This window comes from Vipera berus (genome assembly GCF_964194415.1).
Source record: "Vipera berus genome assembly, chromosome: 2".
NCBI lineage: Eukaryota > Metazoa > Chordata > Lepidosauria > Squamata > Viperidae > Vipera > Vipera berus.
In genome coordinates, this window is record NC_138203.1 from 162,658,396 (window position 1) to 162,682,548 (window position 24,153).

The window sequence follows — 24,153 nt, forward strand, 5'->3', positions numbered from 1 at the left end:
GAAAAAGCTAGCAATCTGTTAATGTCAAAAACAGGCAGTCAGGCCACTCTCTCTTTAGACCCACAACCAATTAACCTTGTTTCTTGGGGAAGGCGGTCTCCCTAATGTGGGAGACTGACATTGTACCTTTCATATTAGGAGGCTAAAACCTAACTCTGCTTGAAGTCAGGGATATACAACCTTTCCTGATCTAAGTTCCACACTTAACTTTGAGTGCTGAGCTGTGGATTGCACTCCAGAAAGAGGGCAGTGCAAGGGTAACATTATGTTTGATTAAAGTTAAATTAAATTAAATACAGTTAATAAGATTATTCCCCACATATGTAATAATTTTCCCTTTCTGTCAAAAGAAGATTGTAATTCAGAAACAACTTTTGGAAGAATAAACTATATTTATAGCTTTGGGATTCAGATGTGTTCTATGCACCTCTATTTTAATTTAGTAAGATTCTCAGTCTGGATTATATATCAACACTTTTGTGTGTTATGGATCATAAATCAATACTTTTATGCATTATACAATGTTCTTCCTTCTTATTTAATAGTGGCACTTTTTCTCACTTTCATTCTTGTCTCCTGAATTCTGATGTCTATCTCATATTATATTAAAGACTGCACTCTAACAAATATAAAATTAATGTAATATTAAAGAGCAAGCTGTTTTTTTCCTTTTTCCACCAGCCAGAAAGAAAAAGGTCAAAGGAGAGTGGACTGATAAAAGAAATTGTCCCTCATGAACTTCTGGAAACTTTTAAAAACCTGGTTGTGCCAAAGGCCTTAAGGGAAGAGAATAGCAGTATCATCTAAGCATCATCTATTGTATTTGACTGATCATTTATTGATATTATTGTGTATTGTTACATATTATGTATAGTGATATGACTGGTAAAAACTGTGTAATGAATCATTGACATAACACCGCGATGCAGGTCTTGTAATTTTAATGTCATGGCTTTTAATAAGCGCCAATGTTTTTTATCCTATCCTTTCACAGGTCTCTCTGTTCAACAGCTGAAATGTGAGATTCTATTTTGTGGAAGATATACTTTTCCATGTATATACACCAATACCAACACAGAGTAGATTTCAGTTCAGAGTTTATTATGGCTGGGTTACCATTATAGTAGGCAACACCTGCAAGCAATTTAAAAAGCACCTATACTCGAGATCAAGGGTGTCCATATGTGGCCATGGACAGCTAATAATGCAATTCTACGTCATAAACTTTTACCATTAATATATCATTTTAATGATATTTATGTACATTAACTATATATATTGTATTGCAGTCCAAGACATTTCCTTTCATTTAATGCAGCCCAGGCAAGCCAAAAGCCCATGCTCTCTAGACACTCAGTAAGTCTAAGGGAAAATTGAAGGGAAAGCTTCAGTCTTTCCAGATACAATATTTTCACAAGCTGCATAAGAAAAGCTATATTGATTTCTAGAAATGGATATAGAACTATTTTCAGGATCAGTATTTTGTTTGTGAAATAGGATGTGATAAAAGTTCTTTTTATCTGATGCACAATTAAAATGAACATTTTAGTTTGGTTTAGGACTTATGTATCAACCTCTGAGTCCTGTAGAATAATAAGAACAATTGTTTTGGGAACAAGAGAGGGAAATAGACACAACAGGCAGGGGATGTGAGATTTTTATTCATGCGCACACATACACACATTCAGTAGATTTGCAAATATCAAACCATCAATTCAAAGGATTGGATAAATACATGGAGATTTTCTATTAAAATTACAAGCTAGCACAGGTCAAAGAGCCAGTGCCGGTGACTAAAATAAAACCACCCTTTGCATCTACATTTAGGCTTTGTCTCCACAGGGAAACTACTAATCCTACGGAGCTGTGTGAGATACAGTCTGGAAAGCAAATCCCTCCCTAAGGATTAACGTGCTCCAAGCTTTTCCCCACCACCCATGTGCCACTTCTTCCCCCTCCCTGCTTTAGCGATCTGTTTCTGTCATGCTTCTCCCAAGAGGACAGAGATTCTAAAGGGATTCTTTTTAAACAGTCATAAAAGCAGTTTTTTTGTGGCTGGAAAAACCTTTGGCATAGGTACCTGGCATTATGCCCAAAGCATAAAAATGCCCTTGGGGGGAACCTTTTTGAGCAAATTAATTAATTGCACAGTAATTCAAATTTGATGAAACAATGTGATAGTACTTGCTTTAATGAATCTCTACCTTTCTGAGGGCTTTTGCAATAGTATGATCACTCTTGTTCATGAAGAAGCAGGTGGGCATTTCAGTATTGCTGCAAAATTAATTATCAGTGCAGCTCTCTTCTGTCAAGTCATTCAGCATATCTCTTGCTGGACAAGAAATCTGTCTGTCTCACCACTTTGTCAGAGATAAACTGTCCATCTATCACCAGAACAAACTCCCAGACTTCAAAGACTGTAGAAATTGAAGGGTTGGACAGTGATTGATGACGCTGTCACCCATACTACAAGACAGCGCTGCTAAGTTGGACTGAGAGTCTTTTCCCATTATACAAGATGAAAATAGATGCCCCTGAATAGGTAGAATAATGTACCCATATTCCTCTTGGCAGAAGAGAAGGGAAAGGGAAGGGAAGGGAAAGGAAAGGAATCAAAATCAAAATCAAATATCCCCAAAGAATGTTGGCAATTGTTACTTATCCAGTTCCACTCAGAATTAGAACTGCTTTGTATTATAACCAGATAAGATTTCAAACATAAATGTATAATTATAAAAAAACCCAATTGAATAATACAATAGTTGTTTATTCTTAAAGGAATATTTGGTAAACTGAATACCCTTAAATAATTAGGGAAAAGCCTTTCTTGTACCTCAGTAATCCTGAATGTATCCTATAATGATGTGCATCCTGAAAATTTTATCTCAGGAACTATTGACTTGGGAGACCTAGTCTGTACCCAAACCTTTGCTTCTCCTCCCACTTTGTTGAACATTCTGCCTGATGAAACAGTGAAAAGTTGGATAGTAAACTGTGACATTTTAGTAAACCCTAGTAAATTTCTATAATGATGATGGTGCTTTTGAACATATGGAAAAGAGCAAAGATGAATGTGTTTCAAAATAAACTATAGTCATATACTAGATCAGGCATGTCAAACTCGCAACGTCACATGACGTCGCACGACGTATCGGAACTTTTTCCCATTGCCGAAAATGGGATGGGTGCGGTTTCTCCGTGACGCTCCGGCCCGCGGGCCGGCAGTTTGACACCCCTGTACTAGATGCTAAATTTACCAGAAAACACATGTAGTAAGCGAACATATTGGTTATGAAATCATTTATTTACATGTAAATTGTCTATTTCAATATTTTTTATTAAATGTGCATAACTTTATTTCTCAACTTTAGGAACAGTGATAAAGCATACAGGAATTAGCCAGAGTTGAAGAGAAAACTGATAGTATTTTATATTCTTGTCAAAAACATTCCTCCCCAGATTCTGGCCTGGAGTGTGAACATGGCATTTGGAATATTTTCCTGTTTCTCTTTGTGTAGAGCAAACAAGAGAAAATCACTTAATACTATTAAGGGAATATTTATTCTTACCAGGCCCTCTTGCCACCAGTAGCCACTGATTATGGATGGTAAGAGGCCAGGTATGGATCAAACCTAGCTGCTTGGAACAAGAGCTTTGTGACTATACAGCTGAGTGAAATTCTGTAGCAAAAAGGCTAACAGTCTACAATGTCAATTTATGCTTAACGGAGAGCATGTGGCTAGATGGGAGAATGGGATTTTGCTTGTGTGTTAATGTGTCTGTATCAGCAAAAGCCCAGCAAACAATGAGCTCCAATTAGTCTCCAGTGCCATCCATGTAATTTATTTATCCAAACACCATCTGGCAAAGAGCAAAGAAGTCACAGAAAGGCATGTCCATAAATACACAGACAAATTTGCAGCTGGCTGGCTGCCCACAATTCAGCAGCCTCAGCTAAGCTAGTAGTCCAGCAGGCTGTCAAGACAACTCACCTGCAATACGATAGGGAGCTGTTCAGGAGGATTGCGGTTTTCGACTCCCATTGTTAGCCAGACTTGAAAGGCTGTAAGCTGTTCAGCGAAGAATGGGCTGTGCTGTAGAGAAAACAATGGACAGGAATCAAGCTAAACTACTTGCCAACAAATATACAAGTAGTCCTTGACTTACAACAGTTCATTTAGTGACCGTTCAAAGTTACGACGTTACTGAAAAGGTGACTTATGACCACTGCAGCATCCCTGCAATAAACATTGCGATACGTCACAATATGTCATGGGACGCAATCAAGTTTGACACCCGTGATCTAGTATAGCAACCATGGCTGCATATAACAATTTAACCTGGCTATCTTCCTGCCACTTGTTGCAGCATTTATTGATAATGGTTATTTGGATTTTGATTAACAGGAAGCAGATTTAGAGTAAAAATTTATCTGCTGGATTTGTAAGTCAACACCCCTCCATTCATAAGGAGGTTTTCCAATGTATATAAAACCACTGAGTTTAATGTGTGTGACTACTACGATTACACATGAGATTGCATAGCTTTAATACTCCATGTTAGTTGCTATTCTGTATATGTGAGCCCTATTATGTCGGTTTATTTTTCAATAAACTTGATAATATACCATAATGCTTCGAAAGAAGAACAGAACTAGCTATTTAGGGCAACAAGCTGAACAGCTTTTTGACAGCATGATTTGGTTAGCCTCCTTGCACGTAATCCTAGTTAACCCTCTAAAATATTGCTAGGAGGAAGTTAATTCACCAAGGCATGGAAAGTGTTGTAGAAAAGTGGGGTGGAGTGAATGTCTTAATATCGCTACTTGCCCTGAAGAAAGTGACAATGATTCTAGATCAGACATGTCAAACACAAGGCCCGGGGGCCGGATCTGGCCCGCAAAGTGGTTTCATGTGGCCCGCAAAGCCATCCTGGAAAAAGTGAGGGAACGGCCCCCACTGCCTTGGTCCTGGCCCAGAGACCCTCCTTCTGCCAGAGACCCTCAGATCTGTCCCACTCCTGCCCGGGCCCCCATAGGCACCCTTGATGCGAACGATGTAGAGCTGGCCACGCCCACCCAGTAGGCCACACCCACTCTAGCCACACCCACCCAGTAGGCCACGCCCACCCTGGCCATACCCACCCGGCCCCCTGAGGGCAACCACAATGCTGATGCGGCCCTCAATGAAATTGAGTTTGACACCCCTGTTCTAGATGGTTGTGGATGTGGGATTTAGCAAAGCAACCTGGACTATACTGGCACGTACCAGATGGCAAGTACTGTGTTCCTGAAACCAATACATGGCCTTGTTATTCCCTAAGCTGATAGGACAATATGTCTTAGGATATCTCTGTATGCATTACTGAACAGTGCCCATCTTCAAAAGGTCTTCTGTGTTAAATTACTGAACCTGGAAAGGAAAGGGGAATGATGTGCTAAAAATCTGCTTTCTAAAAGTGATGCAGCATGGACTTTTGCCATAGCTGGCCTCTCGCATCTGTCATGGCTGATCAGAAAAGGGTCTCTGATGTAAGTAAATAGAAATAATAACATTTTACTAAGTATAATTAAGCTGATGTCCACTATCCATTTCATCTTTGAAATCCAGTGACTGGCAGCTACAGCCAACAACAAAAGACATTGGAAGTTAATGGAATGGCATTGTCATAGTTCAAATGCTGGATTTTTTTATTTTTATTTTTAACCTTTGTTGCACCATTCTGTAAATCACTTAAAGCCTCTGATAATTAGTAGCATAAATGCCTTAGTAAGTAAGTAAATTAATAAATAACAAGTGGCTGCTTCAAGTGATACATGTTGATGAACTGCTATAGCTAAACTGCTTGTGACAAATGAAAAGTTCCCATGCCAACAGTGGTGCTATGTTTGGCAGTGACTTAAAAATTCTTTGTACAATGGATGAATCATCTTGTACTTCCTTTTATAAATATATTATATGTCTAACATGTAGGGTGCACTTAATTCAGCAAGGAAATAATTGGTTTTCAGACACAATAAGAGTTGATGATCATGATGTAGTGCTAAGAAGGCAGGAAAATAGACTTGCCTTCCCTAATGGGTCACAAAATATTTTTCCTGTCCTTAGTATGTTACCAGTGGATAATTTACAATGTCATCCATTAGGAGCAGTAAACATTGCCATCCTCTTTCCAGCAATTTTATGAGTTTAGGTGCAGATCCACAGTATCTGAAAACATGGTTGTCTAAAAACTAATAGGAAGTCTACTATAAATTTTTTACTTGTAAAAAACAGCTACTTAAAAATAATAACAGGCTACTTATCTTATTAAAAACTATCTGAAGTAGTGTTACCAGTGTCCTTAGAAAACTTTTGACAAACTGAATGTACTTACAAAGGCAATTTCCTTCACAGCGTTAAGCAGAATGGCATGAACAATTTTGGACTGTTCCCTATTTTCTCTAATTTTCTTTTCCATGCATTGCCCCCATAAAAAGCATGTTTGGGGGCTTCCGGTTAGGCGTCGCAGCATTAACGGATGCAGGAAGATGGGGCTCTGTTTTCCACATTCGATTTTGCCCTGCTGGAGACCCTAAAAAGGGTCGAAAGTCACCCTGGAGAGGCAATGAAGAAGGAGGGAGCATTCGTTGATTGCAGAGGGATTGCGGCCCTTCCATTTGATATGAGGAAGCCCTCCAAACCGGTGGGGGAAAGACTGGCTACATTCGTGTGACCAGTCAGAAGATGGTGACAACCAAAGAAAATAAGTATTAACAAGCAACTTTTGAGCAACGTGGATGGAACTGGATGAGACTTTATCCTCTCTTTATGACTTTAAGACTTTTTCCTGGAAAAAACCTGCCCAAAGCAAAGAATCCTCCCTGATCAGAGAGGGAAGGGGAATGTCTGCCCCATTCCCTCAGGAAAAGAAAAGCGGCAAAGTAATTGTTTGGGGGAAAACAGAAAATTACAAGATTAATTTGGAATCAGTACAGATATATAGCTTTAAAATTTGGGGACTAAAAGTGCTTTTGAGACTTTTTTAGAAAAGAAACTTGAAAAGCTTGCAATATAAGTTTGGATTTAAAAAGCTGGAAAACGGTGTCAATGACATCTAGTGGCGAATCACGGCACTACAATTTATTATGGTTAAAGGTTAAAGGTTAAAGGAAGCCCAGACTCAGATAAGAATTTTGTTCTTGGAAACTTTCACTTTTGAAGACTGCAGCTGGGGAAAGGGGAAAAAACCCTCTTGGGCTACTTATCTCTGTGGCAAAGATGATACACTATTTTGAAACTGGCCTGCCTGGACCACAAATATAAATACTAACTGACTTTTAGAGCTGTGTTGTAGAACTATTTCCCTGTAGAAGAAACATGCATTACTGATTGAGATGATGGAATACTTTGGATTATAAACCTTTGATTGATGAACATCTTTTAATTGTTTTTTTCCCCTCTCTGGGCAGAAACGAGATGTTTTTCATTAAACAGAAAAACTTGAATTTTGCTTATATTTGTTTAGGGGAGGGTTAAGGACGAATTGATAGGCTGGCTGGATAACTTGGAGTTCAAATGACAAGTGACTGAAACTTTTTAAATCCCTAAATAGATTGGACTATAAAGATCACATACAAAAACAAAATGGATGTTCCACAGTTAGCTTTAAATGGTAAAAAAACCATCCCTAACACTTGTCTTCAAATCCCCCAACAAGAAAATGTTGATGAATCTCAGAAAGAAATTCTTTCTATGTTGAAATCAATACAAGAGACAATTGCCTTAGCTCATGATGAGACTAAAAATAATGCAAAGGAGATAAAAGAAATTTTCTAATCTAAATCTACAAATTCAGAAAACGACTACAAAGAAGGAACTAGTAACCCAGAAAATAGAAGGACAATTAGAGGAAGCGGATCCAAAGATGGAGGACCTAAAGGAAGAAATCAACAGACAGACTCAGACAAACGAAGAATTAGAAGATGTAGCAACAATACCGGAAATGGAAAAAAAGATCTTACTTGTCAAGATCTCAGAACACTTTTGAGGATAAGGAAGAAGAGCTGATCGAATGGAAGATAAAACTGTTAGGAGAATTGTGGAAAATTGGAGAATGAATATAAATGGGCTGAGCGTTCTTCCAAAAAATACTTTAATAAAATTCCAAACAATATACACAAAATATATAGAAAGAACTACTTGATGATTCAAATGCATTGACTTGGAAAGTTAGTTGGCAAAGGAAGAAAGCTAGAGTAAGACTGAAGAAAATAGAGATTTTGACCCATTAACTCGGATATTATACTATTAAATAGATGTTTGAACATGGCTAAGAGAATAGATAATTGTTAGAAATAGAAGTGTTATTAGAACTAGAAAGATAGGATCTGCAACTAGAATACCATATTTTCATATGAGAAGGGAAATACAAAAATGTTAAGAGGGTCTGAATAAGAGAATCTTTTGTTTACCCAAATATAATTTATTATGAGAAAACTATAAGCAGTAGAGACACTTTGAACATTGATGGGAAATCAAAATTTTAAAAAAGCAAGAAAAACCGGATATTGATTGAACAAATGGATTTTAAGTGCAAATACAATTGAGATATGTTTTGGTTAGAAAAGATATTTTAAACTGACACTATTGATAGTATGTATAATATTAGAAAAATGTGATAAAGATGTTGATATTCAATTGTATATATATTAACAGCAATAAGAATTGTATTTGCCTAGTGTGGAAAAGTGTATACCACTGGAAGAAGAGAGGATCAAGGAAGCACTGGATGGTGTAGTATTGGATCTAGTTTGAGGAAGTTAATATGTACCACTGAATTACTAATGGACCCAGACAACACGTTCTTTGTTAAGTACTTATGATTGTAAATCTAGAAAATTAATAAAATATTTATATAAAAAAGCATGTTTGGGCATGCTTTCCCCTTTAAAATATTTTTAAATTGAATTGGAGAGGCTAGAAAGAGCTGTCAGAATTCATTTGAGATACCTTTTAGAAAGGAAAATGGATTACAGCCTTTTTCTACAGGCAATAAAAAAATGACAGAGGCTGTTCATTTTCAGATGACAGTCAAATAGTCATCACACACACACACACACACACACACACACACACACACACACACACACACACACACACCCATCAGATGAAATTAGCAAATCCATACAGAAGGACTTAGCCTAGAATTGTGGATTTGGAATAGGAAACCCATCTGGTCTCTACACTGTTAACCTTTTGGTGCAAAGCCAAGAATTTTCCACTGTCCTCAACTTTTTAAAATTCACAGTATAGTCTGCATTGTTTGGTTTCAAATTCTTTTCTTGCATGCTTTTCTGTTATTTGTAATCTATGTCATTTATTATGGTATTATACTGCCATGTGCTTGGCATTCTACCATGCTTTAATTTGTACATCATCTAAAGCCAGTTAGCTCTAAGCTAATTAAAAAAGTACCCTGGGGTAGCCATTAAATATTGTATTTTTCTTACTGGGAAATATTTAAATGGTACATTCCTGAAACTTGAAATGATACAGCTGATGATCTCTAATATTCAGTGTATTCCTATCTATACTATACTTATAAGTCCATAGTCATAAATGCCAGTAATCTGACTTTCCTACTATTTAGTTCCTGATAGAGTAGTTAGCTTATTTGCTGCTAATTTCAGTGACAAATTGACCCTATTTTATGCACTGTCATTTATTCGTCATCGTCCAATTTGTCCACTTGCAATTTAAAAACAACTGCCAGGCAGGTAGAATACTCAACTACACAGTTTTGGAAAGGAGTATTGAGGACAAATCCTATCCAACAATTTGGTATAAAATGTGAAAGAAGCCACTAAGTGCAGAAGTTTCTGAAACTGAGGAACTGAGAATATAAAAGAAAATAAAGAATGCACTAGAATCACTGAAAGAGCAGCACAAAATGGCAAGCTCTATGTGATCAGATAATATTAAAAAGGTTAGAACACTGACTGAATGAGTCCAAATTAAATCCTTTGAATTCTGCTTCTGAATGTAAATGAGGTGACATCAACATTGTCTAGATGTCTTCTTGCCTCCAACCTTAATCTACATCACATTGCAATACTTTTCTTTCTCAAATTTATTGTAGCAAAAGGAGAGGGGAAAATTGACAAAATAATGTTTATATCTCATGCTTGGAAGTTTCTTTACAGTAATGAGGAAGCATGGTAATGATTGTATTTAGACTTCCTGCAATGGAAAACACTTTTCTAGGGAACAGAGAGAATGGTGTTGAGTTTATCTGAACCTTAACATCTATGTTCATAGCTAGCTCTCTTCATTTTTAGAAACTATTTAACCAGTTTCATCTGGTGGTTAATGCACCAGGCTAGAAAGAAAGAGACTGTGAGTTCAAGTCCTGCCTTAACCATGATGGCCAGTTGGGTGACCTTGGGCTAGTTACTCTCTCAGCTCACAGGGTTGTTGTCAGGAAAATAGAAGGAAGAAGGTATGTTGGATATGTTTGCCACCTTGAATTATTTGTAAAAGTAATAAAGGGTGTGTATGTATATATATGTATATGCATATGTATATATGTGTGTATATATGTGTGTGTGTTATCATTAATGGTGTCATCACTGTACATTTTAGTATTTGTTTTTAATATTCATCAAATTTAGGATATTAATTTTGTGTATTTTTAAATCCTGCTTTAAAAATACACGAAATTAATATCCTAAATTTGATGAACATTAAAAACGAATACTAAAATGTAGTGATGACACCATTAATAACACACACACACACACATACACACACACTACATACATTACATATATTACATATGTGTGTGTGTGTGTAAAAACAAAGTAGTTATGATTTACAAATGACACATATTTGTATTATTTATAATATTATCAGATTACTGAAATGTATCTGAAATAAAGTAACTATAGTAAAATGCCTCTGAGTAACAGTGAACGCCCACTATTACTCCCACTACCCTATTTAAAATTATATTATCAGTTTGGAACTAAACATAGAAATGAAACTTATAAAGTTTTGCTTTGTCTACTCTTCTACAAAATTTGTTTGATTTTGAAGTTCTGCTAAAGGGTAATTTCCTAGACAATGCAATCCTGAGAAATTAGATATGAATTAGTACATAAAGCAGATTTTGAATAGGATTACAGAGCTGGAACAGTAGGAATTCCAATGGAAAAATATTAACTTTACTCTGAATAATATAATTGATATTAGATATTTGATTGTTGATACATTACGCCAGTTACGATTACCAAAGTGAGCAACTGCTTTTCTACAAAATGCTCAAAATGCAATGAACGGATTTTCTTCTTTATGCGGTTGCAATGTTCAAGATGCAACAAATATTGGAAAATAATTCATATAGAATTCATTTTGAGATGTTTTATTACATTTTACTAAACCATATATTGCCTCAAAATATATTGAACTGTATATTGTAACGGCTGCAACAATTCTATTCACCTTGTATTGGAAAAGATCTTTGATTCCTCTATATAAAATTGACATACAATTTATATTATCAACAATATCCTCTTCATGTTTATTACCTATAATTTGTCCTTACTGATTTTTAACTATTACCCAAATATTTTTAAAGTTCAATAGACACATATTTTAACTAGAGAGTGGGTATGAAATACTTCATAGTGCTTTATGTTTTTAATGGTGCATTATTTTGTTTGGTTATCTGAGATTTGTTGGGTACTTGCCCTTATTTTACTGCTTAAATTAGATTATTTACATTATTATAATTACTATTTCAGGTAGTCTTCAGTTAACCATCATTTGTTTAGCAACTATTTATGAAGTTATGATGGCATTGAACCAATACCACTGGTCCTCAAAGCTTAGCCAGCTTAGCACCCCTGCAGTCACATGACCACAATCTGGATAATTGGCAACTGTCTCACACACGACAGCTGCAATGTCCCATAGCAACATGATCACCATTTGCTATCTTTCCTGCCAGCTTCCCACAAGCAAAGATCAATGGCAAAACTGACAGAGAAGACCACAAGTTGCTCTGCTAAGTCTCCTGCTCCTGGCAGCATCTAGCCAAAGCCTAACAATGCTTATGTCTTGCCGCATTAGGCCTTCGCACAACCTTGCACCACTGGCAGCAGCTACCCCAAACTCATTGCTCTTGTACCATGCCAGTCCCTTTTGCATTTGCACTGCACCCTCCCACACCTTGCGTCAACCACTAACCTGCCTGCCTGCCAGCCAGCCTTAATCCCAGCCTGCGTCTTGAAACTTCCTGGCGGCTTCCTCACTGACTTCAGTTACTGGAAGCCGGCAGGAAGTTGCAAGGAGGTCTTTGCTTAAAGACAGCAATTGGAAACTGCTGAGATTCAATCATTAATTATGAATATGGTCAGATGACATCATGCTTTATAACCGCATCTCTAAGTGACAGAAATTCTAGTCCCAATTACCATAGTTAATGAAGAATGTGTACTACCCTGACTATCTATTTTTCTATAGTTTTAAACCTGTACTAATCTTAGTATTACACTCTTTTCTCTTTGAAAATTATAAAATCTACCTTCTAAGAATAAATAAATGAAAAAAATAAATAAAAAAGAAAGACCACAAGCATCCAAGATTTGGTTAGCAATACCAGATAACTTTTCTGTCTCAGATTGGAGTTATATGCTTTTAAAAAAATAAAATAAATATAAATCAAAGGTATAAAAAATTAAGTTCAGTTCAATACAATATTTAGCATCAGTGTAAACAAGTTTGATTTCTTCATCTTCTAAACATTCTCCACACCCATTCCTTTTCCATTCTCTTTTTCTTTAATATCTGGCTTAATAGAAGACTTCATAGAATTTTAAACTATACTTTTGTACATTTGAGTCATAGAATTCTTTTTGAGCACTTCTTATATTGCCTCTGCAAACTAAGACCAAACCGAGTTTCCTAATAGAGCTAATATAGGGAAATGATAATTATCAAAATTACAAGACAAAATAAGGCTGGGATTGTTCAAATGCTATTTTGAAACTATAATGTTATAAAGAATTGGATCTCAAATTACAGAACTCAGAAAATGAACAATTTGTCTCAAGTTATTTTATGTAGTTTTTATATATCTGGCATTCAGAAATACAAAAGTAAACTACAGTATATATACGTTATTTTAAAAAATTATTACTATTATTATGAGTATTACCAGGATATCAAACCAAGCATAACAATCTATGGCATAACAAAGCATTTCTTATTGACAAATAAGAAATTTCTCAAAATGGCATTAGATAATGTTTCATTAACATGTTAAAAAATATATACAGCTTGTTTCAAAGATCATGAGACGAAAAAATGTTATATTTATACAATTAGATTCATGCTCCCTTACAGGCAGAAATTTCAGAGATACTTTGTGCCAAGTACAGGTTGTACTGGTATGGTTTTTAAAATTATTGAAATGGCTTAGTAGTATATTAGTTATTTCTGAAATAATTAAGTTCAAGACTTTAATCATTTGTAGAGGAAGAATTCATTTTTAAAAGCCATTGCTTACTGTTGTCACTGCTAGTAATATCATTTTTAAAAACACTTGATATATTCCTATTGCATTTTCATCCATTTAGGATCATACATCTAGTCAAAAAGCTCCGAATATTGTAGTCCCTGTCAAGCAGTGTATTATTACATAGACTCTCTTAAATATGGTGAGCAAAAATTAAAATAAACACCATCACTTTTATGGTTAAGTAGGTTGGTAGATAGGGAGACTAGCTGAATTACTAGTGCAATGCAAAATAATTTTCAATCCTATCAATATTTAGAATGGTCTTTGCCCTATAGTAATCTATTTCTACCATGCCTTTTTTTCACATCCATTTTATTTTATTAAACTTCCTAGCCTATTCTTATGAATGAGTCACCATCTCTCCCAAATTTTTGAATGATTCCTTGCTCCCCAGGCTCAGTTATGTTTCTTGACCTTGTATCAAAGCTCCGTGGTTTACATATTCTCCTGGCTGCATCATATTATAGACAACTAATCAATATGAGCCCTATGTTAGGTCACAATTTCAGAGATATTTCAGAGATATACCCTAACCCTAAACCAATGATGGGGAACTTTTTAGAGACTGAGTGCCCAAATTGTGACCCAAAACCCACTTATGTATCGTCGGGTGCCAGGTGGGCGTGGCCCATTGGGTGGGTGTGGCCAATTGGTGGGCATGGCCCATTGGGTGGGTGTGGCTGCGGTGGTAATGGCAGACTGGGTGGGACTAAAAAGTTCAATCAAATAATTCCAACTTTGCGAAATCTTTTTTTTTCACCCGAGAAGTTGAAATTGATTGATTGAACCTTTTTTTTTTTGCACACAGCGGCGGAGGTCTAAAGCAAAAAGGTTTTATAAAAGCCTACTGAAGGCCTAGGACTGGGGCGACGGTGCGCATGCCCAAACAGAGGGCTCTACATGCCACACGTCCCATAGGTTCACCACCATGGACTTATGGTTATGTATGTTTCCTGGTAAACATTGCCAATAAATTCAGAGTTCGTGGGTATGCTTAGGAGGGTACTAACTTTTCTAGCCTGCCCTATCTATGGTTCCTGGTAAAATACATGGGAAAACGCCCATTGCAGGAAAATTCCACTTAGGGTTAGGGTTGAACTGTTTAATGCTACAGCAGAAGAGGCAGTTAAAGTACCACTAGTTCTATGTGAGGGGGAAAAAAGAAGGAACAGATTAACTAGCCTACTATGTCTATACAAAAAAAAGGAAAATGCAAAAGAATTACCAAACCATTGCACCAATTCTTCATGAAAAGTTTTTCCTAAAATCTTACAAGGAACAATAGAGAAATAGATGGAGAGAGAAATGACTTAAAACAGGAAGATTCCTCAAAGCCAGCAGGAGGTTTGATCAGATAGCAAATGTAAAATGAATAATGAAGAGTACAGGCATATTAAAATGAGATTTAGCTTTACTTTACTTATTGCCGAAAGGCCTGATCTGCAGATCATGCCATAATATGGAATATATTAAGAATAATGAATGTGCCAGCAATTCTGATTATTCTTCAGAAGAGGCAAGATTGATAAGATTGGAGAAAGAGTGATTCAAAATAAGCAAGGAAATAATACAAAGATTTCATATAGAGAAATATATATAATAAAAATGGCAAGGCTGGAAAAGATAACTGGATTCAAGCTAAGAGACCAAAACATTACTAATTATACTATTTTTTTTAGGTAAAAGGAACACTTACAAAAGTTCACTGGGAAAATAAAAGTAGAAAGTGGAAATCTGGTTCATTGCATATTAAGACAACGCTACGTTAGCTAACAAATTACAAAGTCCATCTCATGCGCCCCTCATGTCATATGCTTAGAGAAACCCACATCATGCCAGAAGAGGAAGATAATGTAGTAGTGATAGGAATAGCTAAAGCATTATTGTTTCCAGTGGTAATGTGTAGCTATGAAAGCTGGGCATTGAGAATGAGATGGAGAGAGGGGAGGGGGGGGATGTCTTTGAACTGAGGATCTGGAAATGATTGCCAAGACTATCATGGACTGCAAGAAGAATCATGAAGTTAAAGACCGACTGCTGTCTTGAGCAATTGTAAATAAACAGAAAATTCCTTTTTCTGAGCATGAGAAGTCAGTATATAATGGACTAAAAAAAAATAATTCAACTACTTAGCACAGTTGAAGAAAGGTGAAAATAAAGTAGATGAACAGGATCAAGGAGACCACTGTAACAGTTCTTAGAACCATTATATATCTGTTTTACGAGCAACAGGTTGAGTACTTGTGAGTATTTGTCTATTTAGTTACCATAGTTCAAGCCCGATTTGGTGGCACCTAGCTAACAAAGAACCCAAATGTAATATCAACCCACATCAGGCTTTGATTTGCGAGTGCTATTTTTCTGATCAAAAGAGGCCTGTTATCGTAACAATAATTTCTGCAAACTCTTGAGAATCAGATTCTAAGAACTGGATTTTCAGAATGTCTTAAAAATCTGGCTCTTCCCTCAGGCTTTAAGGTCAGGATGTTAATGGGAGCTCAGTTTATGTTTTCGCTGTTTTGATTGACAGTTAATTATTTTTACCTGGCATATTTGTTTTTTTGTATTGTTTGTATGTGTGTGTGTATATGTGTGTGTGTGTGTGTGTTTGTGTATATATGTGTATGTGTGTGTGTATTTGTTTTTATACCTCATTAACTGCACAGTTATTTGATTACGATGGACAGCCATATAAATTTGCAAACAAACTTACTAACAAGGGGAATTTCATAGTGAGGAATTAGAATACAAGGAGAGAGGGAAGGAACTACTTATACCAGCTTCTAGTTTTGATGATGGAAATCACATTAAACAATATCACAGTAATTATTTACTATATATCCTAATCTCCTAAATTATTATGTTCTATTGTATTTATGCCTTTATTCATACTGCTGGAATCATTGTACATTCTACTTCCTGCGCCTTTCTGATTTTCTTCTGTATCAAATTTTAGATTACAAAACCTTGACAGGTTTTATAAAATCCTTTGATTTTATAAAACACTATGAATAATTGTGGGACTTTTATACTGCTATGTATGAATATATGTTTATCATATTATATATAATATCTAAAAGTATCCTGTGAGATCTTCCAACACTAAGAAATTTTTTTCTCATTCTTAAGAGGCAACACAAGGGGTGTAGTTAAAATTATCTCTGTGTAATACGTATGGACTTTGCTGCATGCATCTTTCTTCAATTGGGTCAATGATTCATAGGTGTCATATAATGAAATGTGTACCTACTTGCTTGATAAAGAATATGAGAATTTTGGAATTGCTAGATTATCCTTCCCCAACCTTGGCACTACCCAGAATTCAGAATTGTCAGCAATGGACACACTAGTTAAGAAATTCTGGAAGCTGAGGTCATCTACAGGTAGACAGCCAAGTTTGAGTAACCCAGAGAATGAGCTTAATAGTTCTTACTTACCCTAAACGCGGTTCCTTCCTCTATAATGGTAGGCAGCTGAGATAGGCATATATCCACAGCAAGATCCCATGCTTGCCTGGGAAAAGATAAAAGATAGGGCCATTACAAAGATTGGGCAAAATTATATGCAACACTATCACCTCACCTACAGTACATGTTAAGTGTACTTGCTTTGTGCTAGTAAAACAAGGGACACTTAGATTAATCTTTTCCCAGTTAGTATATACTATATTTAATAACTTAAAGCAATGTATTATATACAGGGAGTGAAACAGAACATAAATCAGCATTGCAGATAACAATTTCACTGAAAATTCCATGGCATGGTTAGGCCATCTCAAATTATTGAAAACATAAAAGATCAGAATCAAATGATTCTCTCTTGGGAGAGCATTTCAAAGATGTCTTTGAAAAAGTCACCACTATGGATGAAAAAGAAAACAGTTTGGGAAAGTTTAATTCTGTTTATTTATGTGGGAACATACTAGCTCTGAAATAGTAGCAGATAAAAGTTTGTGTGTGGAAACAAAGAGGATGGAAGTTGATTTTTTGTTTATAAAGAATAGCTTATAAAATTTAGCAAACATAAATATTTCATGAAACATAGCCTATCTGCTTGTGGTAGAAGACAATCTTATGCCGGATCTAGCTTTTATAAATCATTTATTAATCAAATTTGTAGATCCCCAACTTGCTAAGTGACTCTGAAGAATTTACAAATAAAAAAACTATAAAATCCATACAAAAACAAAGAAAGATAAAAAAACCCTCAAAGTTATAAAGAGGGAGTGGCCATCCTCAGATCACCAATCAGCCCCAGGGTTGCACACCACTGTTGGATCCCCATGCTAGTTGACAGAGCCAGTCTTAATGCTCTTCTGGAAGGCCAGGCTCATCTCGGGGGGGGGGGGGCAAGATGTTTCAAAGAGCAGGGGCAAGAGAAGGAAAGGGTCTCTTCTTTGACCCTGCCAACTGATGAGTCCATAATATGCCCTTCCTGTCTGACCAGCTAGGACAGATCGATGTAATTGGGGTAAGAGGTTCCTCAGGAAACCTGGTCCTATGCCATGAAGGACTTAAAGTAATTAACGTTTTGAACTGGGCCCAGAAGTAAACTGGCACTCAACACAGCTTATGCAGTAGAGGTGTTACATGAGCAACCCCCAGGGGCACTCAGAACTGCCCACGTAACCATATTCTAACTAGCTGCAGTTTCTAGATAATGTTCAAGGGTAACCCCATAAAGAGTCCATGCAGGAGATGACCAGGGCACAAATGACTAATGAAATCCAAAAAGGCCCAACAGGCACACAACATGTGCTTTGAGCAGGAGCCATGTGTTCAGCAGCACCTCCAAATTATGCACTGGATCTTTCTGGGTCCCCATTCAAGACCACAGATAGTAGACACCCAAACAGAGAAGTCCTCTTTTAAATAGATATGCATTTTTTATACTACTAGTAGATGAAATTTAGCTTATATTCCCTCAAAATAGCCTTCCTGTGTACAATAATCTCACTTATAGTATGGAATAACTAGTGAAAATTAGACTTGAGTCTTTATAATTTCATCAAGAATCATTAGGAAGGTGGTTTTCACCACAAAATTATTGCTGATTTTTGGATATCAGAGATGGAACATTTTGTTTGATGGAATAAGGAAAAAAAACCTTAAAGTTGTCTTTGAATCATGGTTAACTCTTGCTAATATAGACTCATTATTAGTTTTCTGGGTATGAAATGAAAGTCATTTAAACTTCAGGGATATTATTTCACCCAGGATTTCACAGATGGTGGCCCACTAGGTGGGCTACCACTTAATTACCAAGATGCTGGTTAAGTGATAAGCATATTAATAAGCAGTGGTTCAAAATTAATAGTCTAGCACATGCTCTGTATAAGTATCTGAACATTTTTCCTATGATAAAAATATGTAGAAATGTAGAAGTACTGCCAAGTTCCAGCTAAGCAATATGTCACTCTCATCTACCTGAACATTCAGTTCAAAACTATTTAAATGCAAAATTATTCAGAAGTCCTTCAAGTAGCTTTTTAAGCATTCATTGGTATATCTTATGATATTTCTTCAATACAGAGAATGAGGGGAAGAATAAGAAAAGCTACTTAAAAATATATTAGTTTTTATTAATCATTAATTAATTTATGGTACCATACGCAGTCCTAGAGAAATATACAGGTAGTCCTCATTTATTGACCATAATTGGGAACAGTAACTCCAATCGCTAAGCATTGTGATCATAAAGTGAAATATCATCTGACCACTCCTGACTGACAAGATCAGTTCCATTTGCAGTTCTTAAGGAAATTAAGCATGATGATGCATGCGCACGATTTGCTATTTACTGGGGCTTCCCCAATATTTTTGCTTGCTAGAAGCTGGCTGTGAAGGTCGCAAATGGCAATCATGTGACCATGGGTCTCTGCAGCGGTTCTAACATGTGCCAGTTGCCAATGATTCAAATCATGATCACACAACCCTGGGGACACTGTGATGGCTGTAACTTTGAAGACTAATCTTAAAATCACTGTAATTTTGAATGGTCATGAAATGAGTGGTCAGTAAGTGAGGATTAGCTGTATGGTTGCCTTAAGGAGTAGTGGACAAGTGCTATGTTCTGTTTATTGCAAGAGTCTGAACACCTGGCTCTGCCAATTGGCTTGAGGCCCAATAGAGGTAGCTGCTAGATTGATAGCAAATTCCACCTCCCCCCCCCACACACATTCCCTGCTTCCCCCCACCCATCTTTTAGTCTCATATTACTGTATTTTCATCGTTTATTTCATTGTTTGTTTTATTGTTTCATTATTTTGCTACTGTTATGTTTATACCACTTATCATTTCTTTGTTTTTATCATGTAAGTGCTCTAAAGTAGCTCCACAGTGCGATAGGCAGCAAATAAATTTAATACATACATACCTACATACATCCAAAGCCTCTTTTTCAACAGAAACTAAGCAAGGCACAACCCCTCCCCCCAATGGAGCCATGGAATTAAATGCCATATTATTTTTGCTTCATAACAAGTTTTCAATCAATCTGAAGTTAAATATATCCAAGGTTTCATGAAAATTAAATCTATGAGAGATTATTTTTTACACTGTTAAACTGATTATAAGGGTGTTCCACAGAGTACAGATCAAAGGCACAATTCATAAAAGTTCCCACTATGCCAGCACCACTGAAGAATCTAGGCAAAATCCAAGATAATTAAAGATGACTGCATATTGTGGTTGTGTCATTATTCCAGTACCACTACAACTAAGCGAAGATCTGCCACTATTTTCCCACCGATGAAAAAGGGATGGTGATAAAGAGTGTATGTCTGGTTTGTAGGCTTTATGGTTACATTTTTCTAAAAAAAAAATATTTAGCATATGTGCCTTTGAGTTTTGTCTTTCAATTTAATTAAATGTACAACACAGAGCCACAAAGATAGAACTGAAATGGAAAGCTAAATTTACTGTAAAACAAACTCTTGTCCATTATTTTAAACAGTAGTGAGCCTGACAACAGCTAGCAGGTTAATTCAGTACTTTTGCCTAACCATCTTTTATTTCTGACAGCTAATCAATATAACAATCACAAACTTATCCGAGCACACAGGGAACTTCTATGCAATACTTCCCTCCATTCCCACCTTGTTGTATGCATGGTCTCCCGGTAACATCTTACTTTAACAGGATTGTAAACTGTATCTCATATACTATACGATCTACTTCATATATCATATGCTTCAAGTTTATATTATAAACTTCACACTCTTTTTTTAAGGAATGGAGAGAGGGAGCATTAAGTAGCCATGCTGGTTTCTCTGTGCTTCATGACACTAAAAACGTAACCATTAAGCAATACCCCAAATCCTCACGTAATATCTAAAGAAAGTAACTCCAATGTTGCAGATATTTATCTCAGCACTTTTCTTAAATCTTAATCTATTTCTCTAAACCTGAAGACTGATTTATGACCAAAATTCAGCCCAAAATTTCTGTTGCTAAGTAAGTAGTGCCTTAGTTTAGTGACATTTTTGGCACAGTTGTTAAGCAAATGACTATAGTTACTAAGTGAATTATGTGGTTGCTAAGCGAATATGGCTTCCCCCATTCACTTTGATTGTCACAAGCTGGCTGAGAGGGTTATAAATGGTGGCCACATGACCTTGGGTCAGTGCAATTGTCAAAAATACATGCTAGTTGCTAGGCTCCCAAATTTTGATCATGTAACCATGGTTAAGCTGCAACGGTCATAAGTATGAAAACCAGTCATAAGTCACTTTTTCCAGTACTGTTAGTAAATGAATGTAAGTCAAGAACTATCTGCATTGCTAGATTCGCTTAACAAGTTGTTAATCAGATTCAGAACAGAATTTACATAAGAAAAAAAATGAGTCTCAAAACTCTCCAGATCTTTCTTGCAGTATATAGTTTCATCTGTTCCCTTTTTCATGATTCGTTCAGTAATGACCTTCCTCTTCACAATAGGCTGCCTATACAATTATGAGATAATCAGGGGGTAATAAAAACAGCTCCAAAGCAAAAGCAATATATGGCTCCCACAAGCTCAATAAACACCCAGGATGCAGGCAAAATGGTAAGAGACAACAACTGCAGAAGGTATTAATCTCAGATTGTGACAAGAGCTGGAGTCAATTATTGCAATTAAATCTGTATCCTGGTTCTAAATTCAGCTTGCCACACAGAGACAGGATGTTGAAACCCTGAACCTTATTGCAAAGACTCGATTCATACGTTTGAAGACAGTCCCTTCTTCATGGATATATTTAGAAAAGTAATTCCTGGAAGCAAATAGGCCCCCAGTGGGACCAGCAAGAGAATTATGTAGTTGAAATGAAAACAACCAGTAACTCTTTCCAGCTGATTTGTAAGCCTGCATCTGGCCTGGATTCCTTCCCTAGAGAGAAAAAGTGAACCAATAGTAGAGGAAGCCACACCTCCTCCCTCTTCTTAACTGGTGCTCAAACAATTTGTGTGTGTGGGGGGGGGATTCCTAGAAATGAATGTGCTCTCTGAAGCTTAATTCTCACTAGGCTTTGTTTGGTTTCTCCCTGGGTAACCTAATCACAACCTGAACACTTCCTTAGGCAGGCAATCTAGCCTGGATACCAGGGGGGGGGGAATGAATAAATGGCATTCTGTGAACAATTCTGACAAGCCCCTTTAATGTTTCGATCACTGGCTGTGGAGGATGGCCAACAACAAAGCCAAAAATCCAATTTCAGAGCTCACACCACCCCCACCCCCGTTTCTCAGCTCTGCCAAACCTAAGCCTCAAAGGAGATTACCCATGTCATTTATCTGTGTATTTTGTAAGGGAACCCACAATGGTAACACCTTTGTGTCTAACACCAACAGTCCTGATCAATTTTAAGGGAAGAAAACGAGGAGGAAGGAAGGCAAGTCACAAAAGAGACTGATCTCCCAATAGTTACAGATAGGTAATAGCAGGGAGATGCAAATGCTGTTTATATGTATATTATTGCTTAGGGGGAAAGAAGGCTAACTGGAAGAGACACGTTTACAAGGCTTGATTTGCACTGCTTGCAAATTGCACCAGACATGAGTGGAGGTCATTAGACCAGAGAGACAGATGTTACTAAAAGGCTTAACACTTCAAAAGTGTGTCAGGTAAAAAGGGCAAATGTTTCTACCAAAGGGGATGAGGGAGGGAGTGGGTGGGAGGAGAGGACAGTTCCTGCAAGGTCAGATCTTAAAATCTCAGAAATGCAGTGGTATTTAAAAGGAGAATCCAGCAAATTAAAAGCAAAACTCTTTCCCTTCCTGACGCCCACCATTAAAAATCAATGCAATCATATTCCACAATATTATTTCTGAAAATCATAATCAATTCACCACATTAGAATTTAGTATGCTTTTCTTCAGCAATATGAGTTGGGGATTAGTCTGAATTTTGTCATAGATACTGCTCGATCCATTTTACTTTTCTTGCTGTACAGATAGTCCTCGTTTAACAAAGGTTGCTTAAAGGCCATTTGAAGTTATAGTGGATCCCCACAAAAGCTTATAATCCAGTTCCAAGGTTACGGACACTGCAGCACCCTTGTGATCATTTGCTCTGACCACAGGGATGCTACAGCACTTACCTGCCTATCTTCTCCTATTCCCCCACCAGGTTCGCGCTTGGCAACCAACTCAATATTTATGACAATTGCAGTGTCCCCAGGGTCATGTGGTCACCTTTAGCAATCTTCTGTCAAGCAAAGTCAATGGGGAAGCCAGATTCATTTAACAACCGTGTTACTAACCTAACAACTGCAGTAAGTCACTTAACAACTGTGGCAAGAAATGGGGCAAAACTCACTTAACAACTGTCTTGCTTAGTTACAGAAATTTTGGGCTTAATTGTGGTCATACGTTGAGGACTACCTGTACTTAGCTGGACCGATATCAACTAGAGCTATGATATTCAAATACATCTTTGCTAATCCATACTTCTGTGTCAAATCCTCAAGAGTTTATTTCTAGACTATGGAAAGAATACAATTTGGTTATCTTCAGAAGAATTTCCCTTGCCAAGTTTCAGAGTTGTATAACTTCTAATTGGGCAAGCAAGGAGGAATGCCCAGCCCTGATAAAATGGTTCGGTTGTATCTGATGCAGAAACCTGAAAGTATTCCTGCCCTTACAGGAGATTCACTGGAAAGAATTGAGGCCAAAGCATTGGGTCCTCAACTTATGACCATTCATTTTACTACTGTTCAAAGTTACAATAGTGCTGAAAAAAAGGTCTTACAACTGATGCTCGTGCTTACACTGTTTTTTTTTTTTTTTTTTTTTATTGAAAAGTTTTAAAATACAGTTTTCCATTAGAAAAAAAAAAAAAAAAAAACCCCTTCCCCCTCCCTCTACCCCCCCTACCTCCCCCCAACGTCCCTCCCTCCCCTCCTCCCTCCACCCCCCCTCCCCCCCCCGACTTCCCAGAGCTAAATACAAGGTATATGTATGTAAAAAAGCAATCATAAACTACCATATACTAAAGACTATAGATTCTAAAATCCATCACTCTCTAGCTTATATAGGATAAAACACACCTTAACCATAATAAATGTATATAAAAAAAAACTAGCATAAAAGAAAGAAAAAGAAACGAAAGAAGACT

At 36.7% G+C, this 24,153-nt stretch overlaps 1 protein-coding gene across 1 annotated transcript in view; it reads right to left on the reverse strand.

Moving 5' to 3' along the window:
- The window catches only part of RPTOR (regulatory associated protein of MTOR complex 1), a 437,560-nt gene that overhangs the window by 165,051 nt on the left and 248,356 nt on the right, over window positions 1–24,153 (reverse strand). Inside the window, exons 10-11 of the mRNA XM_081318296.1 lie at window positions 16,998–17,073; window positions 3,993–4,094 (exon numbers count right to left, since the gene is read on the reverse strand). Coding sequence (XP_081174422.1) covers window positions 3,993–4,094; window positions 16,998–17,073 — 178 coding nt within the window. The remainder of the gene's footprint in view (window positions 1–3,992; window positions 4,095–16,997; window positions 17,074–24,153) is intronic.